Here is a 24,505-nt window from a genome sequence, read left to right on the forward strand (position 1 = left end):
ATATTTACAATTAAATACAATAAATAAAAGTTTATTCCTGTCGGCTAGGGTACCAGTATACATTGTTGCCATTTCCGGTGAAGTGTCTACCGGTGCTGGTGCCGGTGCCTGCCGGTGATTTACTAGATGAATGCCACAAGGTTGCCGGTGGGTTGCCATCAATGACAACACCATCATTTATCACTAGAGTGTAGAATGCCAACAATCTCCCCCTTTGGCAGTGATGGCAACACTCATGAGAAAAATCCAAAAATCTGTTTCCAAAAATGAAGTTTGAAAAGTTACCAAAAAATATTGCTCCCCCTGAGTAGATGATCTCCTCTGATTAGCCATTTTTCTCTGTCCACTACTCCCCCTTTGACATCAATGACAAAGGTTGTCAAAAATTGTCGAGTGCAAAATATCACGTTGAAGTTTGTAACTGGTTGGTTACAATCTGAAAAAGGTAAGCCAAAATCAAGTTTAAACTTTGTATGAATTTGTTGTTGTCCTTCATGGTTGCCTCGATTCTTTGGATTGTACTGGTGAGATGATGCATATGTTCCTCCGGTGACTTTTTCCCTTGAATTAATGCCTTAGAGATCTCTTTCCTCAGAGAGATAAGGTTGTCTAATTTAGGACTGAGTTTATGCTTAAGCTCTCTGGCTTTTGCCTTGATCCTTTCTTTCTCTTTCTCTAATTTCTCCATCTTCTCCTCAAATCCTGCTATCTCTTGCTCAATAACTGATATAGGTTTAGATGAACCAATGATATTATTACCTATATAATCTATTTCTTTTTGTATTGTGCTTATTTTCTTTTCAATATCCTATGTTAACAGATGTGGCTTGCATGTGTCCCTATACAGTTCCTTGTACTCCAAAGTTGTTTTATTTAGTGCCAGTAAAAGTATGTTAATGTATTCCGTGCACTTCTTTATTATTTCCTCAAAGAATTTTTCTTTTTCCTTTTCCATTTTCTCTTTGAATGTTTCCTCATTTATTTGATCAACTGTTAAAATTGCAATGAATTTAGACAATGTGTCTAACTGTCCTAAAGAGTCCTTTACTTGATCTAAATTGCATTTTGGTGCAATCATCTTAAGAATAGGAATAGTGTCATCAATTTCCTTATAGTCCAATGCATTACAATTTGTTATCTTCTTTATTGAGTCCAGAAGTACTTCAGTCACATTTGTAGGTCTGAATTCACTGAGTGAAGTACCAGATATCTGACCAACTACCTTTACTATCTCAGTGCTTGTAGTACTAGCAACCAATTTTCTTGAATCAACCTCAGGTGGATTAGTCTAAGTTTGCATTTCAACTAGCAATGGTTTGGGCTTTTCAGCGATTACCATTTGTACTGTCTCACTGTGTACCTATGTACCTACCAGTTTCTCTGTTGGTTTCTCTATATTATCTACTATCGATATCTCTGTGTTATCCACTGCTGGTATCTCTGTCTCTGTCGGTTTCACTATGCTAACATCTACACTACCAGTATTTATTGCATTGTCTAAACGTTTCTCTGTATGTACTATTTTCTCTGTTTGCTCTGCTTGTATTCCAACCTCAATATTTTCTACCAGTTGCTCAATGCTTTCAGTGTTAGCAATATCATTTTTCACTTCAGTACTATCCTTGTCCACTACTATGTTCACTTCCTGAGTATCAATGTTCAGGGTAAATAAAATTTTTAACTCGGGGTTAGTGTCCTCATGTGTTGTGTCAACATTTTTAGTAGCCGATATGTTATCAGTCTATACTGGTGTAGTAACCAAAGGTGGTGGTAGGTTGTCAGTTACATTTATGTTTGGTATTCCACCAACTTTACCATTTCCTTTGTCTCTGTCCTTTTGATAAACCTTGAAAGTTTTATTAGGTCTATTCAACTCTTCCTATTTTTCCTTCTCTACAAAAAAGATGTCCCACTTGTCTACTGTTTCCTGTGAAATTTCATTGACTCTACCAGCCATTAGGCTTACATGTCAGTGTCCACTTGAAAAAAATGATCTATTAGCTTCACTAATTAGTTCATCAATATCCTCTACAGAGTTAACCATATGTACAACTAGGAGTTTTTCAATCTTTAGTTTCTTATCTAGCTCCATAACTTCAATCCTCTTTGCATCTAACCTCCTGTATAATTCATTAGGCAAATCATCTACAACTTCTATTAACACTTTCTTGTATATGTCAAGATGTAGAGTTATGCTATTCTCAATACTTTCCTTTTTTGTATTAGTGAATGCATTATAGATTTTGCTATCATTTGATAGATTGCCGTCACTAGTGGTTTCACTCAATAAGTTATCCAAAGGTGGTATAACTTGTTGCTATTTCTTCTTAGGTGTCAACTTCTTTGTTGGTGGTCTTATTGCCTATTGCTTCTGCCTTGGTGTTCTTGTTTTCTTTGGTGGAGGAGAGGGTACCGGTGAAGGTTTTCTCTTCCTATCAACTCTTTTAAACTCAACAGGTATCTCATTGTCAGATGATGTACCAATCGGTGAGATGTGTGCCTCTAGTTGTAATCCTTCTAGGTCACTTTCCTTTATTCTAGTAAGGTTCATGACATTTTCTTTTATTTCTTTAACTTGCTTTGTTGCACTCATTATGCATTTTTCTCTTTTCTTTCTCTATTTCATTGTTTGTACATTACTTTCTATTGTTTCCGCATTTCCAAAAACCTTTTCTTCTAGTTCTCTAGGTGCCTCTAACAAGTATTTAGCATAAGTTTCAATGATATTTACATTTGCCTCATACCCCATTTCAGTTACCCATACAATTCTAGGAAGAACTGCCTCCATCCAGATTTCATCCTTTTTTATTACAAAACATATTTCCTTGTTGTACTTATCCACTACACTCTATGGTAGTCTCTCCCTTGTTTTCGTTTTTGCTTTGAAGGTTTTGAAGCACTCTGTTATACTGTTTTCCTTGTCAGTGCCCATACCGGTGAAGATTTCTAGCAATTGTTTGCATACTGGTATATCATAACCAAAATCTTTCTTTCCAATACCGGGAACTTCTTTTGTGAAATATAACATAATACATACCAAAATATTGCCAAAATGAAATGTTCCTTTCTTATCACCTTTTATCTTTTTCAGGTTATCTATCAGTTCATCTTTTAGCCACTCACTTACATCTATTTTTACATCATTATTCACCATATCATATGCACTTTTAATACAAAGACTGGAAACTGAGTTAAGTCGGTTTGCATGTGTGGTCTTATAACCTAGGATCATGCTTATGAATCTAACATTTTCATCTTTGAAATCATTTACTCTTAGGGATCTGCTATCATATGTTGCTCATGTTAATGTCATGACAATGTTATTAGGAACCTTCTTAGTCTTATCTGGCCTACTACCGGTGGAGGGTAAACCTGTCACTGCCCTAATTGCTTCTTTAGTGATTTTGCAAACTGAATCTAGCCAAAGAAATTCTCCATGAACTCTACTAAGGACAATTCTTACTACCTCCTTAGAAAATTCAGGGATGTCCAAGATTTCCACAAAACCAAAAGTTTCAATTACCTTATGCTCGGGCTTTACATTTCCATTTTCATCACAGATAATAGTTTTAAATGCTTTCAATATTTCCTCAGAACTTAATTTCTCAATATTGCAGTGAATATAGATTCTAGGGTCTTTAGCATAAGCAACACCTTTTGGAATTTTTGAAAAAGCGCCAATAGAATCATCTTGCTTGGCTATTTCGAGGATAATCTTAAAAATGGGCCTAGGGCATTTCACAACTTCCACAACAGTAGGGTTTGCAATAAATTCTAGAGTAGAGGAGGAAGCCATTGAAAAATACCTTAAAATGCCTGATAATGGTTGAGTGCTTGAAAGGAATTGCTTCACTTCTTCACCTTGGATTCCTTCGCTTGGATTTCGCACTCTCTGAAAGTTTGAATGCTCGGTGAATTGAAAAAGAGAGAAAATCAATGATCTATAATGTCTTTTCTTCCAACAACCGCATTAAATGCTTGCCGGTTAAGTGAAACTTAACACATCTATCGGTAGAGAAGAAATATATCTTCTCACCATCTACCGAGGGTAATTTACATGATGTTCAACTTGCTGCAATACCCCTAAAGGGTTACTTCTCAGTTGGATGAATAATCTCCTGCCAGTGGAGTAATACTCTGCTCTATCGGTGAAGGAATAGTTTCATCAATATTCTAATATGTCTTTCTAATCCATTGTCTTGAAAATTCTTGCTTTACCTCATCAGCCTTTTCTTTGCCTTTCAAACTGGGTCCTTTATTATTTGCCGGTAAAGTCTTGCTTCTACAAAATTTTAAAATATGTCCAATCTTGTTACAAGCATAACAAGTCACATTATTCTTCTGAATAGCCTTTCCATATCCTATGCCAGTTTATGTTCTGCATTGATTAGATAAGTGCCCAAATCTTCCACAAACATAACATCTTACATTCATTCTGCAGTTTTTTGAATTATGACCAATTTTGTTGCATTTGGAACATTGACCGGTGGGTGCATTAATGTTCTGATTGTTTCTAGATCTACACTGATTTTCTCTATGACCATACTTGTTATAGTTAAAGAATTTCCCATTAAATTTGTAAGCATTAGGTTGTCTTACCAGTTTACTGTGATCATGATTATTTGCAGTACCAGAACTTTCTCTAACTTCAAATCCAGGTCCATTAGTATCTCCATTAGGTTTCTGAATTTTCAGCATATCATCAAGTTCTTCTAAACTTTTCTTGAATTTCTCTTTATGTTGATTTGCAGTAGCCAAGTCATTTTCTAGAATTCCCTTTTATCTCATAAGTTCAGTTTTATCATGTTGCATGTGAATCAAATCTGTCTTCAACATATCATTTTCATGACTGATTCTTAGATTTTCATTTCCAACATCATTGAGTTTCCTAGTCAAGTCATCTACATTCTTCTTTTTGTCTTCAATGTCTTTACAAAATCTCATAGTCATGTCTTGCATTTCATTCCTCATAGTCATATTTTTTTACCTCATCTTGTTTACAAGATCATTAAGAGTTTCCTTTTCATCATCATCACTCTGCATCTTCTCATTCTTTTCTCTTATTTCTAGCAATAGTGAGATTCTCCTGAAGTCCTTGAATTAATTCCTGTGCAGTCCTCAGATCATCTACAAGTTTGATATTCTTCAACTTCTCTGAATCATAGTCCACAAGAGCTCCTTCTAATTGCTTTCTTAAGTTCTCCATCTGTACCGGTGTCAGAATCTTCCTCAAGCTGTTAGACTTTTGAAAATAGATGACCAGACTCTGATACCAATTGTTAGGATTAATGATAGTCCCAAAGATATTGAGAGGGGGGGGGGTGAATCAGTATCTAACCAGTTAACAGAATATTTAACCTTTTTAATTATTTTGCATTCTAAAACAGTGTACCGGTAAACAAGAATTGATGCAGTAAATAGGAATAGTAAAGACAACATAGAAAACACACCATAACACAAGATTTTTAATGAGGAAACCCGGTGTGGGAAAAACCTCGATGGGATTTGTGACCCACAATATTCGCTCACTGGCCAATGAATGGATATTACTTACAATGAGGGGCCTACACATGCAAGAAGGCAAACTGCCTAGAGCTCATTGCTCAATCTACAAAATGGAAGTCTCATTGACTTACAAATGGATTATGAAAATCCAATATAATGTACTGCTACAATTCAGCATCTGCTATGCCAGGTTCAGTACCAGTTTAACTTCATACTATAACCATAAACCTTATACAAAATCTGCCTTAATATTTGCTCATCATTTCTACCATATATGTCCATCATTACAAAATTATTTCCAGGATCTCATACATATATGAGTCTATTACAATATGCCATTTTGGTTGTACAAAAGATATTTACAAATAAATACAATAAACAAAAGTTTATTCCTGTTGGCTGGGGTGCCGGTATACATTGTTGTTGCTGCCGGTGAAGTGTCTGTCGATGCCAGTGCCTGTCGGTGATTTACCAGATGAATGCCACAAGGTTGCCGATAGGTTGCCATCAATGACAACACCATCATTTCTTACTAGAGTGTAGAATGCCAACAAATTAGCTCTCCGCTACTGATAGTTTTGATTTGATGCTTGATAAGGCCTAATGTTAGCCTGTGGTAACTGTCTCTTGACATAGAAAAATTCATTTCCATGCCCTTATAGTTGTTGACTCATTTTTTGTATTAAAGCCTCCATAGCAGCCCTGAGCTCTTGGATTTCAGAAGCTGGAGGGGGTGTAGGTGTAAGCAAATGGCTTGAAGACGTCATTGGTATTGGTGCTAAAATAGGTTTTTGGGTTGGAGCCTCTAGAAATAAGGGCATTGGAGGCATAGGAGACAACTTTCTTGTCTGTATTAAGCAATTTTCTGTCATTATGGCAGTCTCATAAGCTAATGGGAGATTATCTCGTCCCATAGATTGAATCATTGCAGTTATGTCACTGTTCAAAGCCTTAAGAAAATATAGAAAAGCATAGCTTGATGAAGGCTTTTACTAATGATGGGATTTTATCCCATGTCTTTTGAAATCTATAGTTGAAATCACCCATGAACTCATGGGGTGCTCTTTTTATTGTGGTCAGTTGCTCCATAAGTGATTAGTGATCACTTTTGTCTTCAAAGTGCTTGCATAGATTTTCTCCTAACTCATCCCAATTGTGAATGGAGTTAGGAGCTATCCCTCTATACCATTGGAGAGATTTTCCCTTAAATGAGGAGGCAAGAAGCCTCCCTGTAACATTGTCTTCAGTGACATCAAACACAATGCAAATGCTTGACACATCTTGTATCTGCTCCTCCAAGGAGGTAGATGTCTCTCCTATGAAATATGGAATAGCCTTCAAGTCTGCCACTGGAATATCATTCTTTTGGGAAAGAACCAAAGGGTTGCCACCATTAAAGATGACAAATGCATGTGCTCTTAGCACTGCCATAGCAAATAGGGGTTTGTTGATATGGATGGCAGGGCTCTTAAGTTATGTTAATCTTGAGATAGGAGGGGTAGAGAGGGATATTGAAGGTGTTAATACTTTTGTTTGGGTTCCACTAACAAGTGACAAAGAGTGTCTATCACTTCTACCCCTATAATTTGAATAAGGAAGATGGATAAATTGAAAAATACCTCTAGATGATGATCTGGTTTGTCTTTTTAGCATAGGTTGCAATTGGTATTACCAAGAGTCTGAATTTGTCCTTAAGAGAGTCACCGGGTATGTGATTTGTTGCCTCGAAAGGCTGAGTTGCTGATAGAAACACCAACTATCATCAAAGATATGACCGGTGACTAAGAGTTTGTACCCTAAATTGTCATCTATGAACTAAAATTTCAATAGTCCCACCGAGCGTGCCAAAAATTGTTTTCACAAAATATTGCACCCTTGATGACCCAAGAAACCTTGATCATCAACCTTGTGAAATATGGAAACAACCTCCCAAGTGTAGGACTTGCAAAAGTTAGGTTGAGTCTCCAGAGAAAGATGACTTCCTATTTAATCTTAGTGCAGGTGTTGGGCTAATCCAATAATGATATTTTCTATTCTACCGATTCTAAGGGAAAAGGGAGAAAGAAGGGGAACTAAAAGAAAGGAAATAATGTTTTTTCCTAGATATAATATGATCTTCTTGCCTATAGCTACACAAGACATTAATGAAATCAACCAAGAGTATGCACAACTTTCTATCTTAACTAGCTTCCTAAAGCATGAGTGAAGTTCAGAATTATTATGAGAATCAAAAGGAGTTGCACTTAGCTCACTGATGAAGCTTTAAGAGGGATCAACATAGTCTCATATACTCAGAAAACAAACTAAAATGCATTAAGACAAAAGGTAAGACATTACACAAGTTATCGAAACTGAAAGTAGGTAAAATAGCTAACTTAATTAATGCAAAGACAAGACAAATTTTACAAACACAGACAGAACAAGGTCCCTTTTGCAGAAGAAAAAGAAGTGAAGATCCTCCAAAATATTATAGAAATTGCCTTTATAGTTTAGGCATAACTCGGATTGGATTCAAGATAGAAACCCTAACCCTAACCAAGGTTAAGTTACAAAAAAGGTAGAGGGGAGAAGACAATCAGATCGTATGACCTAAGCTGTAACTTGCAAAATCTCCTATGTGGGTGTCTAATCACCTGGGAGGAAACAAACCTACCCTATAGATGAAGTAACCCCAATACATAAGCCTTATTAGGTACACTTTAGGGCAAAAGGTCTCTGATCCGCAATGAATGAGCATGGGTTTCATCTGAAATCGGCTACAAAGGCGTAGGAGGGACAATCATCTCCTAAAAAATCAAGAGAAATCTACATGGGATGGCGTCTGAGAAATCTCTATCAGACCCAAAAGTCTATAATGCATTGAAGAGGCATGAGTGGTGTCCATAATTGGCATGTAGGGTCACTTCTGGATTAATGGCAATAATCCATGGTGGTTTAATGAAAATCATATCTGAGCTCGGGCGCTGACTGAGCACAAAAAATGTCTTGACTATCAAGTCGACAACCACCCACTTTGCAGAGCAATTGGATTTCAATTGTCACTTCAAAATTGAAAGTCCACCGTCAATCAAGAGATCTCGTGCACAGATGGATGCACTATATTTCTTCATATAAGGGCTCAAAATCCCTCTTGAATATTAAAACATTGTCGTTGGATCGAGCTTTATGAAAATCCAACGACCGTAGATGACTGACGTGGCCCGACGGGCCCACTTCTCCACCTTGTTATGTGATAGTCGAGCTACTTGACCAACTATACAAGATAGCAGGGAACACCCTCTCCCTATGATTTGTTACCCCGCAGGTCGCTTTGCCTCCTAAGAAATCCCCCGCGGGATAGTGGGGAAGCTCTTATTATTTTGTTCATTTAGTCCGTAAGGCCCCTTTGTCTATCCTCTTTAGCTTGCGGGGTGGCAAGAACACTACTTGCAACCTTATTCTCTCCTACCCTACAAGGTCATCATTACTAGATGGTTTGCGGGATGGTAGGATGATTATCTTCCCCTTCACATTATTATCTCGTGAACCTTTATGCCTCCCTGTTTCGCATGTGTGGGGAAATGATATCATAGGCTAAGATCATCATACTGCTATCCTGCAACATCACTTGATGGCTTTAGAAAAACTTGTGGGGTAGCAAGGCCAAAAAACCTGAGGGGAAACCACCAACGTCTGGTAAGAGAAAAAGGGAGGAAACTGGGCCACTAACGACCATAAGCCCTCTAGTTGGTGAAAAATAAGTGAGTTGACTAACCGACCCGGTCAACTCAAAACATAAAAAATAAAATGGAGCCTGAAAGAAGAAGAGCTCCACCGTCGCTACTTAAATAATGCACATAACACACAGGCCATCCAGATGTGCATAACACACAAGTTATGCAAAACAATTAGAATTTGATCGGATTGGATCTACAACTTTGTTGATAGAAAAAGGGGTCAACAGTTTATGTTCCAACAAATCAATAACTAATTTATTGACATTCATTGCCATGCTGACATAGGCATTCATTTCGTACTCAACTTATCTATTTACTTTTATTAGTAATTAAATTTTGGGGCTTGAATAATGTGGAATAGATTATCAAGGTCCATGCAATATCTTATCAAGGTCCATGCAATAGCTTATTAGTAATTCAATTTTGGGGCTTGAATAACATCTATTTACTTTTATTAGTATTTCCATGCAATAGCTTATCAAGGTCCATGATGCTTTTTAGCACCATATTTTTTTTGCTTACTTTAGATATCACCAAGTGAATAGGTCTTGTAGGTACCACATACCCATTCTTGTCTTCAACCATATAATAGGTTTTTAAGTTATTATCATATATTTTAAAGATTGTCTATATGTGTAAGTTTATCCCAAATACTTAGATTTGTAGGATTCAATTATTTTAACCTTAAAACATCTAATTTATACCAAATCTTACTCACCAATATTTTGTCGTGGTATACTATCATGTACATTCTAATCCAAGGTACATAAACCCCAACTCCCTATTTTAAAAGTTAACACGTGTTTTAACATTGTCTTAGTCCAGGAAGGAAGTGGATTTAGAGGACGCAAAGGATGATGGGGAGGTAGACTGCATGTTTGTTGTGATGGTCATTTTTTTCAGGTGTGTGGTTTGCAGGCTTGGGGGCTTGGCTTCCCCTTTTTTGGTTTCTTGTATGTGTGCCCTACTCGATACATGTCATGGTTCTTGTGGTGCCCTATTGGGCCTCTTCTACGTTGGGAGTCTCATTTCTGGTAGAAGTTTGTCTCTACTCTTTTATGGGGTTTTTTTGTTGGTCCTTTAAGCTCTCTTGGAATTTTATCATGGTGGAAGTTCTATTTTTGATAGAGGGTTGCCCTTGTTCTTTGGTGGGGATTGCTCATGTATGTCTCTTTCCTTCGGTGTTATGCTTTGTAACTATTAAGTCAATTTTGGTGTTATATTCTCGATGGATGGGGGCCTCGTGGTTGTTCTAGTGACTCTAGTTCTTTGTGAGGAGGTTGATGTGGTGTCTTTTCTTGCTAGAGATTCCAAGTTAGTGGGCTTTGTTGGTTGTCCTTTCTCTAGTGTGGCTTGCTTGGTTCCTTTAGTTTTGGACACTAGTTCTATGATGTGGAACCACTAGTTCTTTCCACTTGTTTTGGTGGATATTGGTGCTCTGATCCCCTACTTTGTGGGGTTGTTTGTGTTTCCCATTTCTTGGGGGATGTTTAGTTTGTGGAGTTTCCCTTTTGGGGCTGTTTTTGTCCACCTGGGAGCCATTTTTTGAGATACCTCTTATGTTAGATTAATGATTATCTGTGGCTTTGAGGATTTTCCTACTTTCATTTGGACTTTTGGAGCCCTGTTTCATGTTGGTTTTAGTCTTCTCTTATGGTCTTGTGTTGTTGTTACTCTAGTTCATATCCCTCTCTCTCCTATTGAGGTGCAGATCCTTATGGTGGGGATAGTTAGGGTTTGACTCTCTTTCTTTCCTTCCTACCTTGTTGTCGATCCTATTGAGGTGGATGTTTTTCCTATTGAGATGAAGAATTGCTTGGTGGGTGGAAGTGGAAGGAGTTTTTTTGGGGCTATTTCTATCCTAGATTTGGTGAGAGGTTGCATTGATGTTGTTTACACCTTTCTCTTGTTCTTCTGTCAACTTTCTCCTATGGAGGTGGAGATCTCAGTGGAGTTAGTGTTTTGTGTCTAACAAGTTTGTGTTTCAACTCCAGTTGAAGGTTTTGGGAACGTTTCTGAAACCCAACTTTGTAGCAGTCTTTTTATGGTGCTTCTTCTTGCTTCTTCATATGAAGGTTAAGTGAGCCTTTTCAAAACCCATTTGTAAGGTTAAGGGAGCTTGGAAATTGTAAGGTTAAGAGAGATTGGAAAAACCCTTCTTCCATGATTATCTTAGTTATCTTGGTAGACTTTGTGGATGTTACAACATGTTCATTGATTCCTTGTTGTTGTTGTCAAGTTGTTGGTTGGTTGTTGTATGTCTTTGTTCTTTTTTTTATAATGTTTTGTTTTAGGTTTCCGGATTCTCACTAATTCAAGAAGGTTTTGGGTCCTTATCAAATATGTTGTAAGGGGTTTCAGGTCCCCTCAAAACCTATTTGATACTTAATAAAAAATGCCATCTTAGTCCTGTTGAACACAAGATTCTACTGAGAGGGGGTGTGAATCAACGGTTTCCAAAATTTACCCTTTTCTATCCTATGTGTGTATACCGGTTAACAGAACTAACATAAAGAAAACATATTGGTTATATAGGAGGATGACAAAAATGCAACCACACACAAAAGGAACATCACATAACACCAGATGTATGAGGAAAACCCAACATGGGAAAAACCTCGGTGAGAAAAGTTGCTAGAGTCTACTGCTCCAATCCAGCCTCACAATGAAACATTGGTTACAACATTTAGGGCACCAACCCAAGGAGCACCAACCCCTGCACCAAGCTCCAACTCAGTGATTACAATAGCATATATCAATACAAAAGTAATACCCTTGTTAAAAATGAACTTTATAACTCGCACACATGTCTCTCCATCAGTTCACTTCTATTTAGGGCTCTATTGGTTCTCTGCTCACCTTCTCTTTGCTGCAATCTTACCAGTTCATCCTCTGCTTCTTCTTTGTCGGTACACTGCTCTCCACTCACTACCAGTTCTTAGCTTTCCAATTTAACTCTAAATAATTCTCTAGCTTTCCGGATCTCCTCAACCGCTTACACTGCACTGCAACTCCTTGTCTACCTTTTTGCAGGTTCTAGCACTACCGATTTACACCACTGCAACTCACTTTGCAGTTTACGGGTTTCTCTAACCTTGTCGGTTTTGCCTCTGCCAAACCCTCTCACCAATTGTACCTTCAAGACTCAGTCTCTATGATCTTTTAGTCTCTGAGTGATTGGCTCTCTGATTTGTATTCACTTCACCGACGTCACTCTCTCGTGCAGTAGTAGCAGATATGGAGTTTGATCTGCATATTTATACCAAGCCTTTCCACCAAAATGACATTGAAACTTTTGGCACACTAGGGTTCCTTCATTGACCTCGAGGAAAACTAAATCCAATCAGATCTCTTTCCAAAGATCAACCACCTGCAATGGATCAAACAAACTCCACCAGTCCCGCTACATCCAAAACACGTTTTCCATATTTGGCAAACACGACAACCTGTACTTGTCAAACACCATTAAGCAATCACGTAGATAACTTCACCTACTCCGATTAGCATCTAGACAAATTGCATTGATCATGATGCCAACGAATCCAATCTATGAGCTTAGATCTATCTCGAGTCGCACCCTTCTACTCTTGACTCGTGATTCACGCTATCGACATTAATGTCAACCAGCCACCACCTACCTCACCGACAACAGTTCACTGACCACAACATGCATGACACCTGTCTCCTGCATGTCATCTTTGTCAGAATCCACTTCTACTAAGTCTTCTGTGTTAGTGCAGACAAGATCACCGACTAACCACACAACCAGGTTCATCTACCAGTTCTCTTACCTGATCGGTTATACCCTAACTAGATGCCTTCAAATTTGCACTTTGCTGATATTTCGATGGAACACCCCTACCGGTCATCACACTGCCAAGCCACCTCATGCACATATTCATCAGATGGGTCCTTTCACTTCTGCACTTTTTCTTGTTCACCGGTGGACATCTATACCGGTAATATCTTTTGCATGTATACAGGTAACTTACCACGCATACCAGTGGCATTAAACTCCATCTGCATTCTAGCAACATTCTTAGTCTACAGCTGCTCACCATTGACTTCTTCATCAAATAGACTGGTTCTCCTATCAACTGGTTTGTCAAAGTTACAAACCTATCCTTCCTTCTTTGTACCGGAAACTCATCATGTCTACCTTTGTTGATCCAATGCACATTTGTGATTTCATGCACCTAAGGCAACTTAGTGTTTCACCGATTCGTTTGGTGTGCACCTTCAATCACTTGCCTTTAACTCTTGCCAACCTATCCCAAAGAAATGAAATGCATTTCATGCATGTTAGGGGATAATTTCCACTTACCGGTGGGAGTGGATCCTTGTCATCTCATTCTGCATCCATCATTGCATAGATATGCCTTAGCTAACATTGAGCATATACATCTTCAATCAGGCACATGTGATCTGGGTGGGCACACTCGCTGTCAGTCTTCTCTTCATCCTGTGATATCTTCTTCATCTGATGACTACATCTTTATACGTTGGGGGTCCTATTGTTTCACACCCAAATATCCAACGACATACCAGTTGGCACTTTTGCATTATCTCACCTTGCTTGCTCACTTGCCGGTTGGCAACAATGCACTGCCAGCATACCACATACCGATTGTTATACCATACCGATCTTGAATACATGTCTTCATCATAAGTCAACACTAACTTGTGTACCGGTGACTCCAATGACCATTATGCTAGATGACATTCTCTTCCTTATTGGTGACCTGTTATGCTAGTTAACATCAATGACAACACTGCTCATCAATCTCCCATAACAGTTGCCATCCTATACCAGTTGACATCAATGACAACATAATGCCAACAATACCCCCCTTTGGCATTGTTGTGAACACATAGTATCCGGTATACTATAAATTCTTTCTCCCCCTTTGACAACAATGGCAAAGGGAACTGATAGGGTTTCTCTCCTCCTTGTCTTTACCGTGCATAGACAAATTTTTCTCTCCCCTTTTTCTCTACTAGATGATTCTCCTCCTTTGACCATCATACTTTGCATACCCTCAATCCACAACACTTGAGATGGAGGTCTTAGACACCAACTGATATCAATTGCTCAACAACTAAATGTATATACAAACCGAATACCTATTGCATATACAAGTCTGATACCAATTGAAGGAACATGTGTCAGTGAATATAACTTACCTATCGGTTAGACTGTATCATCTCCCCTTGATATGCAAAAGTTATTCTGACCCCAATTTGCAGACACCAAGTGTTGAAGCTGACACTTATACCAATTGTATCTTCTTTGATACCAAATGCATGTTCTCATGTGCAGGTAACTCTCCCTCTTTGCAGATAACTCTCTCGGTGGTCCAGTTGTGATTTCAATTAAGTACAAATTGGATGGACATTGAAATACCTCACAACCTCGGACCAATGAGAACATCCCAAAGTCTCAATCATACCGGTATAGCCATAGACACTTTCACTCCCCCTATGTCCAACATGTCTAATACAAATCAGAAAATATGGCTGTGAACTCCCCCTGAGCCATATATCTTAGGTCATTTTTTCCTATTAAGTTCTAAATTGGTTTTTAAAACTGCATTTTATATCGGTTGAGTTGTGAATGTGTGATCAACTGATGATCTTTTAGCTCCATTATATCCACCACAACTTATGACATGATCTTAGATGTACACAATACCATACCACATCTCTATCATGCCCAAAATCAGATTGGTTAGCCCATAAAGATGCATGCATATTAGATCTACTACCAAGCCAACACATGTCATTCAGGTCTTTTCCAATATCACCTGAGACATAATCACCTCAATCCATGCAACTAGAGTTATTGCAATGATCCAGGAACTTATTGACTTGCATAACCTTCAATACCGGTTAGTATCCATACCAATAACATACTACACATACCGGTTTCCTATACTACTCCATCATCTCCAACAGAGCACCTTCTCTAACTCTTGTCATCTTGTGTCAAGTGCCTCTGATTCCAATGGAAATTTGAAGCATCTGCTGACACATGCGGCAGTAATCCACCTCTTATCTATAGGTGTGTAGCCAAATCAATAACTACACACACTGTCATCTCATCTTTTTCCATTATACCAATAACAACCAATCCTTTCATTTGTCCTTTTCACTAAGGGGGTGAATAATTTGGTCAATAAGTAACTCCCCCTAAGGTCTTGCATCTCCTTTAAGCCTAGGAGATATCACCTGTGCATTGAATGCACAGTGCCAATCCATGGTTCTATTCTCTTCCGTCTTCCTCCATACCTGCTTGATCTCCCCTTTCTTCTCATTTGCAGTCTTGGGAGCAGGTATTACCTTCTTATGCTGATTGGTCCTTTCTCTATGAGATTCTGCAACATGACCAGAAGAATTGTTGTAGAAGAAGACTATGTTCATGCCAAACGCATGATTGGAGGAGCTTCTATCAAATCGGTTAGACCATCTTCTTCTGGTCATGCTATTGTAACCAGCTACCAGTACCAGTGGACCTCTTAATCCTGCAGGGACATTTCTCCTTTGGTTCCATGTAGGTCTTTGATGCTCATATTCTCTATAACCACTTCCATATTGAGCATAGCAGTTATACTAGCTGCCATATGACTGCAAGTTCAACTTTTTGCAATCATGACTTCTATGGCCAAAACTACTACAACTCTGACAGATAACATTATTATTTATAGAAAGAACATTTTGTCTATTCCTAGATCTCATTCTGCATTCATCTACCCTATAGGCATAACCCTTGCATGCAAAATAGGAACCGGAGAAGGGGGCCTTATTACTTACAAATCTATTCTGCCAAACATGAGGAGAGCTTACTGGTTTGGCATCTCCATGTCTACTTCTCCGGGGGTGGAACTTGGATTGTCCACGCTTTGCAGTTCTTCCATTTGATCCATTCTTCTCCCACACTTGCTTTGTCTTGTGGGTAGCAACATTTCTTTTTCTTCTACCGGTAGTCGGTCTTTTATGCTGTCTACTCATGTTCTTGCTTCTAGTGAAGTTTCCTTCTCCCATCTTTCCTTTTCCTTTGGGATCCGCATTGTTCCTCCTTCTTGCAACACTGATCTTCATCCTTAGCTTCATGTCTTTGTGGGAGACATTCTTGCTGGTGGAGCATTCACTGGCATCACTTCCTAGACCTCTAGTGTCCTTGGAATGTTTTTTCTTCTTCAATATTTTGTCCAAGGCATCACTGCTGCTATCAAACCAAATTCTTACCTTGAGCTCATCTTGACATTTCTCAAGGTCCTTTCGAAGATTCTCCATTTCTCCTTCTAGTTGCTGATAATTATCCTTTGCCTCTATCTCAGATGCTAGATCTTTACACCTGTATTCCTTGGTGTCTTCTTGTTGATTCTTCAACTCTGAGATACATTTCTTAGATTCTTCAAGGCATTTGATTAACCAGTTTTGTTCGACAATAGCAACATTCTTGAACGTTTTATATTCTTTTCTAACTCTGTTGAGTTCATCAAGAGAACTCACCAGTTTTCCTTCAAGATCTACCTCTACTTCATCTTCTTCTTCATCTTCACTGTCACTTCCAAACACATCTTGTCGATGGGATTCATTTGCATGATCACTTTCAGATGTGTGCCTCTCATTCTCTGACTCTTGAGCCATGAAGAGGTGGGTTTCTTCTTCATCATTGCTGCAGCTGCTAACTGATCTAACTTCATCTGCAGACACATGTGACACACTTCTATTTTTTCTCTCACAAACCAGTTTTGCAGTGGTAGGCTCATTTCCATAGAGATTCTTCAATCTGTCCCATAAACTCTTTGTCGATTCGCATCTGTCCACCTGTGAGGAAACATCACCGGATAACCTGCTGAGTATAGCCTTCATAGCTTCATCATTACATTCATTTCTTCTTTCTACTTTAGGACCGATGGGAAGACTGACCGGTCTAGAGGGACCATTTACAACTGACATCCACACATCATACCCAAGGGAGGATAGGTAGACTTCCATCCTACAACTCCAAATAGAAAAGTTTGATTGATCAAACACCAAAGTAGGGGGTGACACTAAATAGACCATTGTGTTCAAATACTAGAATCTACCCAAGCTGGAGAAAGCTTATCAACTGGGAACCTAGGCTTTGATACCAAGTGTTGAACACAAGATGCCATTGAGAGGGGGGTGAATCAGTGGTTTCCAAACTTTACCCTTTTCTATCCTATGTGTATATACCGGTTAGCAGAACTAACATAAAGCAAATATACCAATTAGATAGGAGGATGACACAAATGCAACCACACACAAAAGGAACATCACATAACATTGGATGTACGAGGAAAACCCAACATGGGAAAAACATCGGTGAGAAAAGTTATTGAAGTCTACTGCTCCAATCCAGCCTCACAATGAAACATTGGTTACAAAATTTAGGGAACCAACCCAAGGAGCACCACCCCTGATTTTAGGGCACCAACCTAAGGAGCACCAACCCCTGATTAAGGGCACCAACCTAAGGAGCACCAACCCCTGTACCAAGCTCCAACTTAGTGATTACAATAGCATATATCAATACAAAAGTAATACCCTTGTTAAAAATAAACTTTGTAACTCTCACACATGTCTCTCCACCGGTTCACCTCTATTCAGGTCTCTGCCAGTTCTTTGCTCACCTTCTCTCTGCTGCAACCTTACTAGTTCAACCTCTGCTTCTTCTCTACCGGTACACTACTCTCTACTCACTACCGGTTCTCAGCTTGCCGGTTTAACTCTGCACTATTCTTTGGCTTGCCGGATCTCCTCAACCGCTTACACTGCATTGCAACTCATTGTCTGCCTTTCTACAAGTTCTAGCACTACCAGTTTACACCACTGCAACTCACTTTGTAGTTTATCGGTTTCTCTAACCTTGTCGGTTTTTCCTCTGGAAAATCCTCTCACCAATTGCACCTTCAACACTCAGTCTATGTGATCTTTTATGAGGTCTCTGGCTGGTTGGCTCTTTTATTTGTATTCACTTCACCGACATCACTCTCTTATGCAGCAACAACAAATTTGGACTTTGATCTGCATATTTATACCAAGCCTTCCCGCCAAAATGATATTCAAACTTCTGGCGTGCTAGGGTTCCTTCATCCACCTCAAGGCAAACTAAATCCAATCAGATCTCTTTCCAGAGATTGACCACCTGCAATGGATCAAACAAACTCCGCCAATCCCGCTGCGTCCAGAACACATTTGCCATATTTGGCAAACACAACAACCTGCACTTGTCAAACACCATGAAGAAATCACGCAAATAAATTCACCTACTTCGATCAATATCTAGACAGATTGCATTGATCATGATGCCAATGAATCCGATCTCTGAGCTCAGATTTGTCTCGATCCACACCCTTCTGCTCTCGACCCGTGATTCATGCTATCGACATTAATATTGACCAATCACCACCTACCTTACCGACAACACTTCACCGACCACAACATGCATGACACCTGTCTTCTGCATGTCATCTTTGTAGACATTCACCTCTGCTAAGTCTTTTGTGTCAGTACAGACAAGATCATCGACCAACCACACAATCGGGTTCATCTACCGATTCTCTTACTCGACTAGTTATACCCTAGCCGTTTTGCCTTCAAATCTGCACTTTGTTGATCTTCCAGTGGAACACCCCAATCGGTCATTACACTGCCAAGCCACCTCATGCACATCTTCATCAGATGGGATCCTTTCACTTCTACACTTTTTATCACTCACCAGTGGACATCTATACCGGTAATATCTTCTGCATGTATACAGGTAACATACCATGCATACTGGTGGCACAAACCCCATCTGCATTCTGGCAACATTCTTAGTCTGCACCTGCTCACCATTGCCTTCTTCATCAAATAGACTGATTCTCCTATCAACTGGTTAGTCAAAGTGACAAACCTATCTTTCCTTCTCTGTACCAGCAACTCGTCATGTCTACCCTTATTGATCCGGTGCACATCTCTGATTTCATGCACCTAAGGCAACTTAGTGTTTCACCGATTCATCCAGTATGAGCCTTCAATCACCTACCTTTAACTCTTGGCAACCTATCCCAGAGAGATGTAATGCATTTCATGCATGTTAGGGGATAAGTTCCACTTATCGATGGGAGTGGATCCTTGTCATCTCATTTTGCATCCGCCATTGCACTGATATGCCTTAGCTGACATTGAGCATATACATCTTCAATCAGGTACATGTGATCCGGTTGGGCACACTCACTTTCAGTCTTCTCTTCATCCTGTGGTATCTTCTTCATCCAATGAATGCATCTTTATCTGGTGGGAGTCTTGTTGTTTCACACCCAAATATCCAACGACATACCAGTTGGCACTTTTGCATTAGCTCACCCTGCTTTCTCACTTTCCGGTTGGAAACAATGCACTGCCAACATACCACTTACCGGTTGTTATAACATACCGGTCTCCAATACACGTCTTCATCACAAGTCAACACTAACTTGTGTACCGGTGACTCCAATACATGTTTTCATTACAAGTCAACACTAACTTGTGTACCAGTGACTCCAATGACCATTATGCTGGATGACATTCTCTTCCTTACCGATGACCTGCTATGCTAGTTGACATCAATGACACCATTTCTGGTATGCATCAATGACAACACTGCTCATCAACCTCCCATACCGGTTGCCATCCTATATCGGTTGACATCAATGACAACACAATGCCAACAAGTCCATGCTGATCTATTTATGTTACTGAACTCATTTAGATATCTAGCAAATTTTGAATTAAATAATTTATTATTTCTAGATATTCTATGTAGAGTGTGAGTTATTTTTATTTACAATTACATGCATACAATAGAGTCAAAAAGTGCATACTTAGCACTTGTTCCCTTGTTTATGAATATGAGTTCTAACCATCCTCAACCATTTTGAGCACCAATTAATATTTGAACTAGTTCTTCATACCCAAATTGAGCCTAGATCGCATCTACATGTGCCAACTCATTCTTGACCATTTATTCATCTTTAATCCTAGGTCATCATGCTCTTGTCCTTTGAAGACGATTGTGGTGACAACCCTCAAATTCAAAATTTATGTTTCTTAACCAAGCACTTCCCTTTTCACAATCCCTAAATTGATCTTACCTCCAATAATTAGAAACTAGTGGAATTGATTTATAAAAGAAGTTTTAATAAGAATGGAAGCACAACCAAACATCTAGGAGTAACATATAAAGTAAGCTTCCATTATCACACGTCCATTGCAACACACACTTATCTTCTAAAGTAATTAGAAATTCACACACTTCAAGCATGCCCAACTTTAATTGTTAAGACAAACTAAGGATTTGACTAAGAAAGATTGGCTAAAAAACCACTAGATCCTTCTTTCCACAAGTTTCAAGTTGCAAGTTTTGGCTCTAGAATTTATAGAGGACATTATCATGTAGAATAGGATGCTAACACTTGGGCTTGGATATGGCCATGTTGGTACTAGATTCCATATCAAGAGACAAATAAAATTGTTGGCACAAAGATGGGACTACACTAGATGAGACATTAGCATATGGAGTATTATGTCTAGTAGTCTTGCCATAAAGTAGAGAATTCTTAATATGAACCCGACAAAAGTTTTGCTTGTCTTCTCTTTTGTCATGTGCATTTCCTCTATTGCTAAATCAAATACACTTTATATCCCTTCTCCTTTTCCTTTACATATTTCCATTTCTAATTTAACCTCAAGTTTGTGCTTTTTTTATTTATAAAATCTAAAAGTTGTTTAGTCTATTACTTATTTTTATAAAGCTAGATTCAAAATAAAAGAATACAACGTCATATTTAAAAGTAAAACATTATTAGCATTCTTGTTTCCTTTTCATTAATAAATAATATTAATAGTAAAATTAAAAGAAAACTCTAAATGCTACGTACATTAAGTGGATTACAACATGATCATAATCACACATCTAAATCAAAAGTATGAAAAACCAGTCCATCAAAATCACTTAAAAGTTGAACTTGATAGACTCCAAAAATTTTAACCTCTGTAAATATTAGAATAGCCATCATCCCTACTAATTAATATACAACCCTTATATTATTTACCAACTATCATTAGTTAATAAGTAATAATAATAAAAAATACTAAAGGAAAATCCAAAATGGGATTGTGCAAGCCAAGTATAAAAGTACTCAATAATATTTTAATATTTATCCTTTGAAAAAGGAAGTAATAATTTACAATCAAAATAATTAACTCAATAAATGTGCAACGTATTTTATTTGGATAATATTTTAACCATAGTTAAAAAGCTTTATCCATAAAAGGCCGGGTCAACACGAGGGTTTGGTCGGAACGAATTATTCTATTATTATTATTATTATTTAAAAAGGAAAATCCCCCTCCCAAGATGTATCTATCAAACTTGTCAAACTCAATGTGATGACAAATTAATTCCTTTTCGTGATTTATAATTTAATTTAATGTCTTTTTGTAGAATTTCAGCGGAGTGTGAGACACACCCTTTTGATTGCAACATAGTTGACTTTATATCAAGGGGGCCCCAACCGGTTTTGGTGGTTTTCTTTTGGATACCCATGTCATTTCTAAGGAGTTGTTCTTAGTGATAAAGTTGTATGAAAGTAGGGTTCATTTTTTATTTTTTTTATCCACTTACATACAGGGATGCATATTCTTACCTATCTTTTTTTTCTTCTTATTTATATTCCTTTTTTATATATTTCTCACATTTATCTAAGTATCTATTTTCATTTAGTCGTTTGTCACTTAGATTTGACTGTTATGTCATTCTAGGACAAGTTTGCGATTGTGTGGCAACCCTTGAGTTGTAAACTTGTCCCTTTCTAGTTTAAAATTCAAAATTCGAATTTGATTGATTGAACCCCTCTTTCACCCTTCTACCTTGCATTGATTGAACACACATTTGACACAATTTGGTGCTATGAATTTAAAGACATTCAATACATTTATTCTAGACAAGAATCAAGTGTTCATCTCTTAATCAAGCATTCTAGAACATTGAAGTAGTTAATAGCATTCTAGAGCATTCTCAATCACAAGACAATAATCAAGTACAATCAAGTGTTCATCTCCTAATCAAACATTCTAGAGCGTTGAAGTAATCAATAGTTTTGATTAAGTAAAAGCAGGTTTTTGAAAGGAACCCCGAACCTTTTACAAAGCAGGATATATCATAAGAACTAGAAAAATTCATGCCTGATCACTTCAAAAACTAAAACAGATCCCAACCGAACAAAAAGGGATCACAACCCACATTACATAAAAAAACTAGAAAAAGACAGCATTCGGAAAGCAAAACGACAACAAAAAGACAGAAAACGAGACCACTGCCAAGACAAAGACAACTATATACTTTTCATGATATCCTCAACATGGACAACCATCTGCTTCATGTTGTCCGCCGATGTCTTTAACTCCTCCAGCTCACGACCTTTGATGTCACCCTTGATCCTAGTATTGGCTCTGGTCCTCTTCTCATGACCTTTTTTGTCCGGCCGTTCCTTGTCAACATCCTTCTTAGTGTTGTTCTCAAATCTATTGATCAAGATGTTCATGTTATCCACCGAAGCTTTGAGGATCTGGAAGTTTTGTTCTGCAATCTTCTTAACAATGAGTTCCATCTTATCAATTCTGCTACCCAGATTGTTCATAGCGGTTTCCATCCCCTTCACCTCCTTGTTTTCTTCCATCTCTTTAACCTTTTTTTTAGTGGCAATAATTTTACCCACCTTGCTTTCAATGGCTTTCGCGTTATTAATTGCAACTGCCAATTCTTTAACATTTTCCGTCAGGGGTTTCTCACCAACCGTAGCTCTTTTGACAGTCATCATATCTTTCTTCAAGCTACCTATTTCCTTCACCATTGTACCAACGGTCTCACAAAAGCCCTTTATAGTCGCATTTTCACCAACACAATCACTAAGCTTACCACTTTTGTCCTCTTGCTCCTCTTTTTGCATACCTTGGGTGTTCAAACCCTCAATGTTGCTTGTGACCGGGTTCTCCTCCCCCTCCTTACCCTGTCCCTCATCTTTTTTATTCTCCTCTGTCTCCTCTTCAGAATCAATTAGGATTTGGCTAATATCTTTATTGCTTTCCTTGCTGGTCTTCTTCCTCTGCATTTTCTTTCCAGTAACTTTCCCTTTCTTTTTTTTAATAAATTTCCCTTCAAAGGATTCGGCCTCAGACTCCGAAATATCTGAATCCACCACAATCCTTTTCCTCTTAGCCTCGTTCCTACCTTTTTGGCTAGTCTCCTCTGAATCACCCTCAGTCTCTGAGTCAAAGTTAAAGCCACTGGCTTCACTCTCCATGTCCTCATCTCTTGCATATTTTCCTTTAATAGGTTTTTCGATGCTCCTCCCTTTAAGCACTTTATAGACAAGAGCCATAAGACCCTAGTGAAGGGCATGGTCACCTTTAGGATCTTTCTGAATCTCCTTGATAGTATGGTCCATGGAGCAAGCTACGTAATATGGCAGGCTCACCTTTTCCCCATGGCGGAAATGGTTGAGCAAAACAAAATGGTGACCATAGGCTCTAGTAAACCTACCATCCAAAGTAATATAGGTGATAGTAGCGAATAAAACAAACCTCCATGGCCTGCATATCCATTTTGGGGAATGATAGGAATTGTCGACTTTCACCATCTTCTTCCTCTCATCATCCATGACAGGGAATTCGTCCGCTACTTTATCGAAGATGCCGTGGTCCCTATAAAATTTCATGCCCTCAGTTATCATCCCCGTAGCTTCAACAATAATATCCTCATCAACAGTCATCATCTGGGACTCGACCAAGATTTTAGCATTCTTCTAGTTCTTAATAAAATGTTTGGTAACCGTAGGATCTTTCCCACTAAGCCTTTCCATAAACACACTCAAACCCCCCTCCTGAAGGATATCCCACACTTCCCTGTTCTTCTTCCAATCCGAGCAAGAGGTAGGTTTGAGCCTTTTTTTATTTCCTCCCATTTTTCATTCGCTACCCTTGAATTTCCTTCTTTCGACTCCAAATCTTCTTCTCTGGTTTCTGTGGATGCCCTAAAAAAAAGCCCAGAATCCATGCCAAACAATAATGAAAAGACACTTGAATAAATACTCATTACCTCCGTAATAACCTTGCTTCAAAATAAGAGGAGGAGGCATTTAGAAATTATAGTTGATGGTGCTATGTAGCCTTGTTTGGATACAGTCCAGATCGAGTAGAGATTTCACTTCACGTGTGAGCTCACTCTCACCATA

General features: G+C 38.4%; 1 protein-coding gene across 1 annotated transcript; it reads right to left on the reverse strand.

The window, feature by feature from the left end:
* Positions 1-1,360: 1,360 nt before the first annotated feature.
* Positions 1,361-23,653, reverse strand: LOC131858946 (uncharacterized). Its single transcript, XM_059212443.1, has 3 exons — positions 22,900-23,653; positions 15,450-15,595; positions 1,361-1,645 (listed from the first exon to the last, which is right to left on the reverse strand). Exons 1-3 carry the CDS (start codon positions 23,651-23,653, stop codon positions 1,361-1,363), a joined length of 1,185 nt encoding a protein of 394 aa, XP_059068426.1.
* Positions 23,654-24,505: the final 852 nt, after the last annotated feature.

The sequence above is a fragment of the Cryptomeria japonica genome, chromosome 10, assembly GCF_030272615.1.
Source record: "Cryptomeria japonica chromosome 10, Sugi_1.0, whole genome shotgun sequence".
NCBI lineage: Eukaryota > Viridiplantae > Streptophyta > Pinopsida > Cupressales > Cupressaceae > Cryptomeria > Cryptomeria japonica.

Bases quoted from the DNA above. Each gene is read 5' to 3' on its own strand.
- LOC131858946 (XM_059212443.1), bottom strand. From the start codon at position 23,653: ATGGCTCTTGTCTATAAAGTGCTTAAAGGGAGGAGCATCGAAAAACCT. The intron at 15,596-22,899 runs GTAGCAGAATTG...GTCATGTTGCAG, and splicing joins AACCGCTATGAACAATCTGG to AATCTCATAGAGAAAGGACC. The intron at 1,646-15,449 runs GTGATATCTCCT...ATTGATACTCAG, and splicing joins ACTGTGCATTCAATGCACAG to GAAGTGAACATAGTAGTGGA.